This window comes from Rhinatrema bivittatum, chromosome 5, assembly GCF_901001135.1.
Source record: "Rhinatrema bivittatum chromosome 5, aRhiBiv1.1, whole genome shotgun sequence".
NCBI lineage: Eukaryota > Metazoa > Chordata > Amphibia > Gymnophiona > Rhinatrematidae > Rhinatrema > Rhinatrema bivittatum.
In genome coordinates, this window is record NC_042619.1 from 54,035,994 (window position 1) to 54,050,892 (window position 14,899).

The 14,899-nt window shown below is 46.8% G+C and overlaps 1 protein-coding gene across 5 annotated transcripts in view; it reads left to right on the plus strand.

Moving 5' to 3' along the window:
- Window positions 1-14,522, plus strand: part of AMOTL1 (angiomotin like 1) — a 232,295-nt gene extending 217,773 nt beyond the window's left edge. For all 5 annotated transcript variants that reach the window (XM_029602369.1, XM_029602367.1, XM_029602366.1 and 2 more), the window contains exons 11-12: window positions 572-844; window positions 11,724-14,522. In XM_029602369.1, coding sequence (XP_029458229.1) covers window positions 572-844; window positions 11,724-11,830 — 380 coding nt within the window. In that variant the 3' untranslated portion in view covers window positions 11,831-14,522. The remainder of the gene's footprint in view (window positions 1-571; window positions 845-11,723) is intronic.
- The last annotated feature ends 377 nt before the right edge of the window (window positions 14,523-14,899 follow it).

The following is a 14,899-nucleotide window of genomic DNA, read 5'->3' on the forward strand; positions in this document are numbered from 1 at the left end:
CAACTATTGCATCCTTCCAGCAGGCAGCCTCAGTGTCAGCAAGGGAGAGTGTTTCCCTGGCTGATCACTAGCAATAATAATAAAAAAAAAAAAAAAATACCAACAACAACAACAAAAAAAAAAGCACAATAAGAAAAAACAAACATCTCCTCGGTACTTCCCTTGGCATCTGGGTGTATCCCTTTTGTGGCCAGCAGCAGGAGCAGTCCATGATGTCTGCATGCCCCTCTTTCCAGTGATGTGGTGGACAAATCAATATTGCATCTCCTGCTGCTGGTAGAGAATGGATGTGAATTGAGGAGCAGGATTTTCATATCTGTTTACCAACAGACTACCCTTTCTGTATCTAATGTTTAGCCAGGGACCTCACCTCTCTCCTGACTGGACACCAGGACTGCCCGTGGAAAGGACATGCTGGTAGTGTTTTAATTTGCGTTTGACTGGCATTTGCTTATAAAGCAATATGATGCTTCCCCCTCAAATCTCTCTCAATTCGCAGCCTTGAATGAATTCCACCGAGTGAAGCTCTGATGTGCAGAAATACTATAATAATTGTGTAATGTATTTGTAGGACTGCTTTTGGGGAAAGAGCATCATGAACATTCGCCAGCTTCTTTGCTGCCTCCGTCATCTTCCCTGTCACCAACAACAGCTCCGTTAACACCAGTAAACGTCTCCCACGCAAAAACAGGAAGCAAGGACAACAGCACGCAGACAGACAAAAACCCCGAGCTCTTCTGGCCAAACTCTGCCTCTTTCCCAGGGAGAGGCCGGCTGAGCACCACCCCTTCCAGCAGTCCTCTCCTGCGGCACACTGCCAGCAAGGGTAACGGAGATAAACCAGGTAAGGTGTTTCCAAGCAATCTGGCTTTTTATTGTCTTTCAAAAGCAAATAGCTGGAATCTGATGTTCAGCAAAGCAACTGTAGCTACTTGGCCATTGAAAATGACTTGTTTGCACGTTGACGTCTAAGACAAGTATGAACATGATCACGAGAGAAAAGGAGGGGTGGGCTTCCTTGAAAGTTCAGGCACAGGCCTCCTTTAGTCCTGCCAGGATCCTCTTTGTCGGGGCCTGGTTTTATGGGGGCACTCGTATCCAATTTTGGTGAAAAAAACCAAGTACAATGTTTTTGTTGTCCTTTAGTAAGGGAGTTGCGGCAAACCTCAAGCCTGAATTGGTCAGTAGGCACACTAGGTCTGTGCCTAGGGCGGCAGAAATCTGGGGGCAGCAGGCTGGCTGAAGATTTGCTGTCATCTAGCTGTGCTGAATCTCACTCAGCAGAGAACAGTCGTCTGCTTCGTGATCCAGGCCCTCCCCTCTTGGGCAAAGTGCAGGGAACAGGAGGGGAAGGGGTGAGCCTGGAGCAGGCATAGCTACTCTGCAGCCTAATTCAGCCCCCCCCCCCCCCTTCTGATATTCAGGGACATCAGGGAAGGGCCTGAGCCTGGAGCAGATAGAGCACAGGGTGATCATTATGGGGAGGTTAGGAGAATCGAGGGGGAATCGTGAATAGGCCAGGGGATGAAAGGGATCAGCTGGTGGGCGTGTGTCCTGTGTGTGAGAGGGGCACAGAAAAAGGGCGGTGTTTGTGTAATGTGCGTGCATGTGAGAGAGAGGGGAACAGAGGTGGGGTAGTGTTTTGTGTGTGTGTGTGTGTGTATGAATGAGAGAGAAGGTATGTGTGTGTCCCAGATTAGGTGGGATGTTAGGATGCAAGGGGGAGCACTGTAGGGACACCTGCCGCCTCCTCCCCCAACCCCTCCCCTGCTTCCACTGCAACTGAGATCCAGTCTCCATTGATCTTGGATTCCGTCCCTCAGATCCTGAAACCTCCCTTCCTTCCTTTCTCCTCCTCCTTCCCAGATCTTGGAGGAAACAAATATATAAATAAATCTTCCCTGCTCCCTCCTTCCCTTTAATCCCAGAGCCTCCTTCCCTCTCCCTTCTCTTCCTCCATCCTAAAATTCTGATTTTGTTCTCCTCGCCCTTGTTCCATCTTCTCCATGCTTAGTCCCCTCTCCCCATTCCTAGTCCTGTCACCTTCTCCTCATCCCATTCCTGGTCCTCCTCACTTTCCCTCTCCATCCCTGATCTTCTTCCCCTTTCTTTCTCTTCTCCCTTTCCCTAAAATATCCCTCCAGTACTGATACTTGAGATCCCTTTTCCTCGCATCAGTAAAAAAAAGAAAAATTATACAGATACAAAGAAGGTTGGAAAAATACTTTAAAAAAAAAAAATCTACCTTATAAATGGGCTCTGACCAACGGCCCGCAAATGCGCAGTAGAGAGCAGCTCTACCGCGCTTGCGCGGGCGAGCACGTCGGTCAGAGCGGAGCGTGCCCAAAAAAAAAAATGGCGCTGGGAGGAGCAGGAGCAGCGGCGGCGGCGGCGAGGAGCAGTAGTGGCGGCGAGGAGCAGTAGCGGCGGCGCATGCGAGGGAGGGAGGGAGGGACACCCCCTCCCCCCGGAGATCTTCTGTCTGCCGGTTGTGGATGAGCTGAAAGGGGAGGGGATTGAGAGAGGGGGAGTGACTGAGGGGAGGGAGGAGAGAGTGAGGGGAGGGGGGGGAGGGAGGAGAGAGTGGGGGAGGGAGGAGAGAGAGGGGATGGAGGGGGAGGGAGGAGAGGGGGAGGAGAGTGAGGGGAGGTAGGAGAGAGGGAGAGGAGGGGGAAGGTGAGAGGAGGGAGGAGAGAGGGAGAGGAGGGGGAAGGTGAGAGGGGGGAGGAGAGGGGGAGGGGAGGGAGGAGAGAGGGATGGGAGGGGGGAAGGTGAGAGGGAGGGAGGGAGAATAGAGGGGGGAGATGAGAGGGTGGGAGGGAGAATAGAGGTGGGAGGGAGAATGAGGGGGAAGGAAATGGACCTAAAAAAATGTTTTAAATGTAGCCCGTTGTTATGGGCTTAACAGCTATCTACCTTATAAATGGGCTCTGACCAACGGCCCGCAAATGCGCAGTAGAGAGCAGCTCCTGAACTGCTGCAGGAAACTAAGGGGGCTGTGCCTTGGACCTTCTTCTCCTTGTTGTCCAACCTTAAAGGGGGGCTCGGGGTGACATCACCAATAGTGCATAAGGGCGGCAAAATCCTAAATCCATCTCTGATCATTATTGGCAATTATGTGAATAATGCAAGTGATATATCTCATAGAAGTGAATATTCCCTGTGCCAGAATCAATATCTAAATAAAATGTGTTGTAATGTTAACCCCCTTTTATATCAGATATGTGTGCTTGCAAATCAGACTGGCTAGCTTTTAGCTGGGCTGCAATATTACAGACAATATATAGCAAAACAGACAACCGTAACACATCATAGCATTCACAGAAGAGGAAATAGATATGATGCATGGCATACAGAACCTTCATAGATTTGTACTGATTTCGTTACTGTGGGAAGACTGCAGACAGAGGTAGTACAATCTGCCAATAGTGGTTCTGCAAAAAAAATCAACCGTCAACTTACTGACAAGCTTTTTAAGTTATTTTTCTGAAATAGCTGACATAATAACGAGGCCTTTGAAGCTCTTTTTCTCAACAGCATACCTGTTAGAGCAGAACTTGTATGTGGTGCATGGAAGAGAATGGTATGATTGCAGAAAGGATCCTGGAGCTGGGAGTCATGCTCTACGGCTCCTTCTGGAACCCTGGACCATGGGTTGTAAATCTGGCCAGCAGGTGTCACCCTTATGGATGACCATAACTCCACTCCCTGCTCCCCAGAGGCTGTGAGCGTGGCCTCTGCTCCATCTCCCAGTCCCCAGCCGACCCAGGGCATGGAAGCCTTGATCTGGGAATCGAAACAGTCTGCATGGCAGTACCATCCAAAGATATTTAAACAAAGGCATTGGACTTGATGTTGTGTGCTAAAAAATAAAGGAAAAATCATCTTTTATTGAAAACACATTTTTGGATGATTTTTCTTGCCTCTGGTGCTGACTAGCAGGGCTTCCTTGGAGCTGTACAGGGCAGAACTCTGCCTGCAGCATGTTGGGCACTTAAGATTGTGTGTTTGTGTCCTCCAGAAATAAATCAAACACATAAAAAGGAAATATAGCTGAATAAATTTACTGTATAATTAAAGGCATTAACTGAAATGCACATTCTTGCAGATAAGAATCTGATTTGCTATAAAGAAATTGGATTTTAAGTATTTATTTATTTATTTATTTATTTATTTAAGAAGTTTTATATACCGTCATTCGGAAACGTTAAAATAACACCATCATTCCTTAATAAGTAATTCCTTCTTTCTCTATATTGTCTGTTCTCCTTAGACAAGCTGGATGGTAGTCCTCACAAGTAGGTGACATCATCAGGTGGAGCCCGGCACGGAAAACTTTTGTCAAAGTTTCTAGAAAATTTGAACGGCACACTGAGCATGCCCAGCATGCCACTATCCACGCATCCCCGTGGGGTCTCTCTGTCTCTTTCGCGGAGCTGTCAACTCATGGATGTGGAGCTTGCGCTCTTTTTTTGTGGAAAACTGTCCACGTTCGAGTTTCTCTCGGTTCTGTTCCTGCGCCCGGGTCTCTTGAATTCGTCCTGGCCCTAGTTGGTAGGCGTTGTGAGATTTTGCGTTCCTTGCGGTCAGTCCCCGATGGTGCTGGTTCCCGGTGACCGCTGACCATAGACTGCTTGTTGGTTACTTTTTGAAATGACATCGTCAGGGTTTTGCCTGTGCCCCCAGGCCATATCCATTTCAGTCCCTCACAAGGTCTGTATCTTGTGCCTAGGGGCGTCGCATGTTGTCAGGGGGCGTCACTTTTGTGCCCAAATAACCCCCAAGGGTCACCATGCATGCCTTGACAAAAGGGAGAAGCTGTTCGGCCCCAGGACATCTGGTCCCTCGGCATTGACATTGGGGGCCTCAACATCCTTGAGGAAAGGGGAGACGACGGCCGCTGGCCCAAATTGTCTTCTCCTCTGCCGGGTCCCCAGGTAGAATTGGGTGCTGGGGACAGACCGACTTCCATTTCTTCTCGTTTTGTGGAAAACTTTCCACATTCAAGTTTCTCTCAGTTCTGTTCCTGCACCCGGGTCCCTTGACATCGCCTGGCCCTAGTTAGTGGGCATTGTGAGATTTTGTGTTCCTTGCGGTCAGTCCCCAATGGTGCTGGTTCCCGGTGACCGCTGACCATAGACTGCTTGTTGGTTACTTTTTGAAATGACATCGTCAAGGTTTTGCCTGTGCCCCCAGGCCATATCCATTTCAGTCCCTCACAAGGTCTGTATCTTGTGCCTAGGGGCGTCGCATGTTCTCAGGGGGCGTCACTTTTGTGCCCAAATAACCCCCAAGGGTCACCATGCATGCCTTGACAAAAGGGAGAAGCTGTTCGGCCCCAGGACATCTGGTCCCTCGGCATTGACATTGGGGGCCTCAACATCCTTGAGGAAAGGGGAGACGACGGCCGCTGGCCCAAATTGTCTTCTCCTCTGCCGGGTCCCCAGGTAGAATTGGGTGCTGGGGACAGACCGACTTCCATTTCTTCTCGTTTTGTGGAAAACTTTCCACATTCAAGTTTCTCTCAGTTCTGTTCCTGCACCCGGGTCCCTTGACATCGCCTGGCCCTAGTTAGTGGGCATTGTGAGATTTTGTGTTCCTTGCGGTCAGTCCCCAATGGTGCTGGTTCCCGGTGACCGCTGACCATAGACTGCTTGTTGGTTACTTTTTGAAATGACATCATCAGGGTTTTGCCTGTGCCCCCAGGCCATATCCATTTCAGTCCCTCACAAGGTCTGTATCTTGTGCCTAGGGGCGTCGTATGTTGTCAGGGGGTGTCACTTTTGTGCCCAAATAACCCCCAAGGGTCACCATGCATGCCTTGACAAAAGGGAGAATCTGTTCGGCCCCAGGACATCTGGTCCCTCGGCATTGACATCGGGGGCCTCAACATCCTTGAGGAAAGGGGAGACAGCGGCCTCTGGCCCATATTGTCTTCTCCTCTGACAGGTCCCCAGACAGAATTGGGTGCTGGGGACAGACCGACTTCCATTTCTTCTTGTTCCAGGTCCGAGCCATCTTCATCTCCCTCGGCGCCAGGAAAAGACCAGGCCGAGCACCGGAAATCGAGGAAGCACTGTCAACAGTCTCCGTCCTCACATGAGACCAGGCTCAGGAAGGCACCGGCACTAACCAAGATGCCCCTGAAGTGGCCCCAACCTGAGGAGGAGTCGCCTTCCTTCAAAGCCAGAGGCCCGAGGCAGTCCTCACCAATTCCGGTGCTGGACACCAGTCCCCAAGGGAGTCCAAGTCAAGCCTTCTCCTCTTCCTTCGACTGTCCTGTCTTCGGCAGCATTTGAGGAGGAGTTAGAGCACAGAGTGCAGTTGGCAGTCAGACGAGCCCTACAAGGCATCGAGCCACCAGCCCCATTCCTTAGACGAGGGTGGGCTGTTGGGACCAATAGTTCCACTTTTGGGGCCAGCCCTGCGGCCAGAGTTGCCCGAGCCCCTATTGGGTCCCTCAAAGCTCCCGGGGCTCCCAATGCTCTCTGTGCTATCAGGCCAAGGGCGTAGTCTGGGCTCCCCGACCGGTGTCCCTGGGTGACCTGAGTGAGGAGGATGCCCTGTACAACCCATGGGAGATGACACGTCCAAGTCTTCCTCAGAGGACTCTGAGGACCTGCTCTTGGAGCCATCTCCTCCAGAAGAGAGGCGACGATACCCTCCCAAGGACTTGATGTTTGCGGGCTTTGTACGGGCCATAGCGGAGTCTGTCCCATTCCAGCTCCTGATGGAGGAGGAATCCAGCCTCAAGATGCTGGAGATCTTTCAGTTTGTGAATGCACCTACGGAGGTGGTGGCTGTCCCAGTTCATGATATTTTTAAGGACTTGTTTGTCCGGATCTGGGAGCACCCTATATCAGTATCCCCGGTTCAGCCCACCAAGGGATTTGAGAGGTGTCAGCTCCCGCACCAGTCTGTGGTGGTGGAGTCCACCCTAAAGAAAGCAAAGTGTTCTCAAACACATGCCTCCGCTCCCCCAAGCTGAGTACACAGAGCCCTGGACGCCCTAGGAAGGAAGGTCTTCCAGGGCTCCATGCTGGCAGCTCGTATTGCCTGTTATCAGCTGAATATGAGCCAATATTCCAGGAATCTCTGGAAACAAGTCCAGGATCTGATTGAGTACCTGCCTCAGCAACTGCAGGAAGACTTCCTGCAGGTGTTACAGCAGGGGTTGGACTGTAACAAGCATGAGGTCTAGTCTGCCTATGATGTCTTTGAGACGGTGGCAAGGTTGGCGGCAGCCAGAATCGGTGCCCACCGTATGGCTTGGCTCCGTGCCTCCAACCTCCGACTGGAGATTCAAGAACGACTTGCGGATCTGCCCTGCACTGGAGTGAATCTCTTCGTTGACAAGATTAAGGAGGCAGTAGCGCAGCTGAAGGCTCATCATGAGACACTCCAGCACCTCTCAGCCAGCACCTCGGACCAATATTCCTCAAAGCAAAGGCCTAGGCATCCTTTTTACTGACCGACAAAGTACTACCCTCCAGCAGCCAGAGTAAGGTCTCAACGGGCCGGCCCTAGAACTCGCCCTCGGCAAACATAGGTTCCTAGGCCTTAGCCGGCACCCCAGCGAGGCTCTGCCTCGGGGTTTTGACTGTGAGGGAGTGTAAGCCAGTCACTGGTACCCTCGATGGTGGGCCCTCCAGTCAGAGGTCAGCTATGGTTCTTTGCGGACCATTGGTCATCAGTCACCTCAGATCAGATGGTCCTATCCATTGTTTGTTGGAGGTACAAGTTAAATTCACCAGAATCTCCTCCACACCCCACTTGTGGCCTCTTGGTGGATCAGGAGAAAATTTTGAAGGAGCTCTCCACCCTTGTAATGGCCAGGGAAGTCGAACCCATCCCCCCAGGGCAACGAGGGAGTGGCTTCTACTCCAGATATTTCCTGATTCCAAAGGGGACTTTCATCCTATTCTGTAATTGCGGGCCTTGAACAAATTCCTGAAACAGGAAAAGTTCAAAATGGTCTCTCTCAGTGCCCTAGAGGGGACTGGCTTTGCTCCCTTGAGCTAAAAGCTGACTATGTTCACATAGAAGTTTTCCGTGCCCACAAGAAGTACCTGCGGTTCATCGTGGGCAGGAACCACTTCCAGTACTGAGTGTTGCCATTCAGTCTGGCATCTGCACCCTGCGTTTTCACCAAGTACCTACTTGTGGAGGCTGCGGGTGCAGGTTTTTCCCTATCTGGACAACTGACTCATCAAGAGTGCCACGCAGGAGGGAGCTCTGCTGTCTCTGCACTCCACCATCAGGCAGTGGAGACCTTGGGCTTTCTGATCAACTATCTGAAGTCTCATCTGGTCCCGTCACTGCAATTGGACTTTGTTGGGGCCAGGTTCAACACTTTGCAGGCTTGGGCGTTTTTACCCTGAGACTGTGCACCTACCTTAGTGGCCTTGGCGGGAGCAATCTCTCGGAGTCGCCAAGTCTCAGCACACCATATGCTGCGGTCCTTGGGACACATGGCAGCAACCGTCCATGTCACTCCCTTCACTCGTCTACACATGCGCAGGGTTCAGTGGAACCTCCGATCCCAGGACCTTTGAGGGTGTATCTGGATTACTCAGCCACTCCGGGTCTCCTTGTCATGGTGGAAAACCCTTTCCAACTTGGAGACAGGGATACCCTTCCAGACCTCCTCTGCTCAAGTTGTGCTCACCACAGATGCCTCCCACCTCGGCTGGGGTGCCCATATAGAAGGTCTCCACACCCAAGGTCGCTAGTCTGCTCAAGAAGCACAACATCAGATAAACTTCCTGGAGCTCCAGGTGATCTGATATGCATGTTGGACATTTTGGGAGCAGCTAGCCAACAAGGTGGTCCTCATCCGGACCAACAACCAGGTGGCAATGTGGTACCTCAACAAGCAGGGAGGCACAAGATCATTCCTCCTATGCCAGGAGGTGGTCCAGATCTGGTTGTTGGTTCTGTCCCAAGGCATCCTGCTCTGTGCCATGTACCTTCCAGGGACAGAGACTGTAGTGGCGGTCAGTGGCGGACTGGTTCCATCCCCACGAATGGTCCCTAAAGCAGAAGGTTGCAGATTGGATCTTCCGTCTTTGGGGAATACCGGACGTGAATCTGTTCACCTCCCTCTGCAACAAGAAGGTAGCTTGGTTTTGCTCCCTGATCAGGGAGAGCGGCGAGCCGGCTTCCAGACACCTTTGCACACCATTGGGGTAAGGGCCTCCTGTATGCATTTCCTCCGCTTCCACTAGTGTAGAAGACCCTCCTGAAGCTCCAGCAGGCAAAAAGTGGAAAAAAAAAAAAAAGCCTCCTCGACCCTGTCTATCTCCCAGCAGGGCTTCTCCCTTTAGCTGGTTCAACTCTAAAACTTCCTGGCTGTCCTTGCAACCAGGCCACCATACTGTTTCCTCTCTGCCTGAAACTCTAAACTCTGGGTGGGGGGGTTTCTCTCTTCTGTGCAGCTTCTGCAACACCCTTTCACAAACCACAGTGCTCTCCTGGATTCCCTGTGCTCTGTACTTAGTTTTAGAGCCACAGGCCCCCTGGGTTCATGAAGCATTTAAAACCACAAGTCCTCTTCACAACTCTCTGCACTCCACAAAGATACTTTCTTGTAGGCTGGGGTTTTCCTGTGCAAAGCTTAGAAAAATCCCACACATAACACCATGTGTGGGAACAAGCAGTGATTCCTACAGGCTTGGTGACAAACTAAACTGACTCCAGCCTTCTTAAAACAGTAACACTTTATTATAACTTCACACATGCACCATAGTAGATTGTCTTCTCCTCAAACAGGGTACTCTCTTTACTTACAGTAAGTTGCTCCATCTCAGCTCAAGGTTTGGACAGTGTTACATTACAGGAGCTGCCTTCTTCCCAGAGACTTGGGCCTGGTCTGGTTATCCCCACCTAGATCCCAGCTCTTATTCCCCAGGCTCTGGTTACATCCTCTGAGCCCTGATCCTGCATACTGTCCTTAGGGAATTTAAGGTGGACCAGGTGTCTAGCCTGGTCCTGCACTGGTAAATAGGGGAACACTAGGTCACTGCCCCACTCATGGTATGTGTAAGTGAAAGTCATGCATGGCCAGTAATGAATGTTGCCCCTTCTTGAATATGAAAGCTGTTAGTGAAAGATGAAGAATGAGGAATGTGTAGATGGTAAGAGTTGTCTGTTGACATTTTCATGTAAGCTGGCCTTGCATGCCAACAGTTTCTCATGCACTGTACTTTGCTAAGACATTTGCAGTTTTTTTCTCACTTTCATAAGTGGTTTTGTATCTGTTTTAGAGTGCTGGATTTTCACCATTGATTCCTATAGAACTGAAGTGAATAAGCATTTTTGTAGTGCTAGCAAAATAATCACTGCTTCAACCAGACACAGACCTGCTGGTATTTTTAGATAATTATTTGTATTTGTTGGTAGAGTTTTCTTTGTGGTTAATAAACTTGTTTTATTTGGTTACTTTTTGTGTATTTATTTTTGTAAGCTGCTTAGAATATTTTATAATGCGGCATAGTGATGTTTTAATAAATAAAAAATCAATAAATGTTGCAGAAGATATACAAATAAGGTGTTGTGGAGCTTGAAGCATAGGCAGCCATTTTGGCTTCTTGACCCTCACTTTGTGCTGACATCATTTCCTGTGTGTACTCAGTGCAGTCTCTCCGCTGACTGACATCACTGGAATGACGTTGTATGTCAGAAAAGGGGCAAGGAGGGTATTGAATATATTGAATGCTGACTACATTTCATCAATTAAAGCAAGACATCCCCAAATGCCTCCTTTTATCACTCTGCTTGCTGCTGTTTGGCTTCCTGGGCAATCTCTTCTGAAGGTTTGAATAGCATTTTTTAAAATTCTTCCTGTCTTCACGAATAGGTATTTTGTCTCAGACTCCTTTCCAGCTTCAGACTGGGTGAACTGGCCCCTCTGTTTATGCTGCTGAGCCGTTGCAAGTGGAATAATGTCTTTTAGGCATATTGTGGAAGGCAGGGTTCCTGCTGAAGTCGAAACATTTGGACAGAAATTTCGAGTGTTCGCTTAATTCTAGAAGGCCAACTCTCTAGCAAGGTTTATAATTAACTACTAAAGTAGTAGACCAGCAGGTTTTATTTAATGAATATTTCTGTAAACGAACATTATGAGCACTTACCATAAGAGACTGTGACTTTGGAAACCACATCTGTTTTTGTACCGTGACAGTGGGATCTTGGCTTCTGATGTTACATGGAACCTCATTTCTGCAATGACATCAGAAACAAGAACAGGGAAATCTTTGGAGTTAAAATGCATGCAGCTGCCCCTTTAAGGCATGTCAGGGGATGCAGATAAAGAAAATGTATTTGCAGTTCCCCTCCTGAGACCTTTGCAAGGGAGGATGTAAATAATGCAGAAGACTGTGCCCCATGAAGTGCCTGGAAGATGTTGTTATAATGTGGGGGAAATGCAGAGGGGGTGATTTTGAAGTAGAGGCTAACAAGGCCTGCGGGGCTTCACCACCATCTGGGATGCCATGAATATAGCAGCACCTCCTGCCAACCATGCTGGGCTCCACCAGCATCCATGCCATGTCACTGTCAATATATGTGATCGCGCTGAAGCACAGTGCACCGAAGACCCGAAAGCAGCCGGCTTATGTGTTTTTTTGCTCAGTACCCTATGTTAGAAATTTTCTGTGCAAAGAGTTTTTCCTGATTAATGTCTTAACAGCCATTCTCTCCCTCTTTCTTTTTCTGTTCCACAGATAACCCTGCCAGTCATGGTAAGCCGCACGATCAGAAAGGCAGAGCCAGCACTTTGAACCACAAGCCCGACTTCCCGGATGGAGATATGATGGAAGTCCTCATTTAGCAAAGCTCGTGTCTCCCGTTACCTTCCTTGATGTGTACATTTAAGAGCCCGTGGATTTTATTTTTTTTTTTGTTATTTGCATAGACCTTTCAGTGCAAACAGTATATCGGAAGATGGACTAGGAATGTTTGTGACAGGACAAGGATGACTGGTGTGGCGGTTTATGATGGGATGTGAAGGTGCTGAAGATCAGTCCAGCCAGCTGAAATATTTTGATGAGAGAAGGCTGTTGGGTAGAGGAAAAAGTGCTTGAAGGAAGAGACGTTACAAAAAACAGTCTTCTCCAGCAATGAGAGAGATAATATCTCTTTGGAATCTACAGTATAGAACCTGCATCCACATTTTTTTTAAAAAATATTGTTTTACTCTTTTGTTAACTGCCAAAACAGAGCTTGTTCTGTGTTAGATATGATTTATTTTTCATGTTCACATGTTAAGAGTTATTTAAAAGAGCCTAATCTGGTTCCTCATTGTAACCACCAGAACTTGTGAGTTTTTGTAACTCTGTGTAGCTGTACAGTATTTGTTACACACACACACACACACACACACACAGTAAAACCTGCACTCCTGCACCGTCTGTTAAATAAAGGGGATCAAGCTACTAAAGCCATGTACTGGACACAGAAACTATTTGTCAGCTTACGTATGCTGTGCATGAGAAATGTGTATGTTACAAGGCCATCTGAAGTCCATGACTTGGTGCTTTTCTTAGCTGACAGACGTCAGAGTGAGTATCTACGTATGTATCAGTTTTGATGGCAAGCCTATGCCATACAGCAATGCATGCGACTTGCAAATCAAGTTACAGTCCAGGCTATTTATCCACAAATACTTAATCTATCAGTTTTGTTACTGTTAAATTAAAAAAAAACAAAACAAAGTTGTAATACTGTATAGTATTGTTGCTTGCAACAATTATCCCAGATGTTTACGGTTCAGCTAGTATAACAAATGACTCCCATTGGAATTCTAAACCAGTTTCATCAACCTATCAGAATACAGGAGCTGAGCTTACTACACTGTGCTATAAGCATGTTACTATATATATGTGTCTATGTATATACATTAAATCCACTAGTTTCACAGTGTGTGGCATGCTCTGCCATTGTTCAAACTGAGCAATGGGGATAGTTTGCGGTATAGGGCAACAAGATAAAAAGAAAAACCCAAACATTGTTGAAATACAACAATCTGTAGCATGTGTTTACTATATGACAGCACATTATTAAGGGACAACTCAGTGGTGACACTGAAGCAGGCTGGCTGTTGTGCTACCTCAGGTTGCCATGACTATAATGTATATCTTGTACTGTACAGCACCATTGTCAGCTACAGCTGAACAAAATCATTGCCTGGATTCAAACACACACATGTACTCACAACTTGTGGTCTGAATGCACAAGTTCTGATTCACTGCCAATATGCTTATCCTCTTTTTTTTTTTTTTTTTTAATTTGATAAGTTAAGTTAGTTAAAAACAATCATTGTGTAGTGTTGCCCTTCACAAAAGAAGCAGATACTCTTTCTTAAATTATGATTATTGTAGAAGTGTGTAAAGGGAATATCTATATATCTATATCTATAGATATATATGCAATAAGAAATATGTCAATCTAATAATTCAAGTATAGCACTTATCCTGCGCTTTAGCTAATATAACTAGCAATTATTTTGCTTTTGTTACCAGTTTTGTGGTGCACTTCCTGTGTTGCTGCTCACTCATGTACCCTGTGCTTCAGTCATGGACTTAACAACCAAGTGGATTGGACTGGAAGTGATGTAACAACTGCACAGGAAATGCAGGAAAAGAACGAGGATACGGTAGACTGAGTAAGCAGGAAAAAGAAAGCACTTATACACTTTAACTGACTTAGTCTGTTGGGCTTAATGATAACCATAACTTAACAAAGTCCTTAATTTCTCTGATGAAATTTGGCAGAAATCATAGATAACCTCTTTGATTTATGTTGTGATGAATATGATTCTTGGAAAATAACAATAATTAGTGACCATTGCTACCTAATTGTGTTTATTTGCATACCCAACAATATTTCATAAGCTAAGGCTATATACCTATGTCGGAAATGGACCACAACTCATACAGTAATCCAGATATACTGGAGCTGATACCTCAGTCAGATAGTGGCAAAGACACAACAGATACTTAGTTTGGATAATGTTGAAGAATGGCTTATAAACTTTGCCATTCATCGATTAGTTAAATCTAGAGTTCTGAGTCTTTCTCCTGTTTAGATTAACTCAAGTGCTGTTCAGTTATCTTCTTGTAGTAATTGTGGCAAACCGTTAATATTTTTCATTGAATTTATTATGTAATTAGCAAAATGCTGATCAGCAAACCATTCTCATAGCAACTTCTGAAATGGAATAATGTGGATAAAAATGTGTATTTATTGAGTATGGGAAATCTGCGCACCTGTGAACATTTGCCATATTGCTATCTGTAAATACCATTTTACATCTATTACAAAGTAACTGAATAATGTAATGTCTGGCATGTTTTGCATCCAACCATTCCCAGGGCGTTAAATGTATTTTATTCTTTTTTGGCACGCTGCAAAGGAAAGATTTTCATGCAAACCACTGTTGTTGTTTAATATGGTAATGGTATTTTGTTTTCCTACAAATGTTGCCTCAGGAACAAATGTCCATTAAATAATTAATCAACTTATGTTGTTGTATTAAATTTCAGGAATAATGAAAGACATTATTGATATGCTTCTTGGTGACATCTTTGAAAAACTTCCTTGAGCTCTACAAACTTTTGATAGCTGACTGAGCTTATAGATTTGTTAGCTTGAAATACAGTATGTGGACGTATATTTCATGAAAGACAAATTGCTTGTTTTCTATTCACTTACTCTTACACACTCCAGTAACATATATGGACGCAGAGGAAGCAAATTGCACATTTCAATTCAACTATCCAATTTCAGGCTTCTAGGTTTGGGAGTGAAAATGCATAAGTAGTCTATGGGTGCACTGTCAATCAAACTGATAGGTGAGATAAGGATGACTTCAGCCAATCAGTGTTAACTTCTGGTCTAA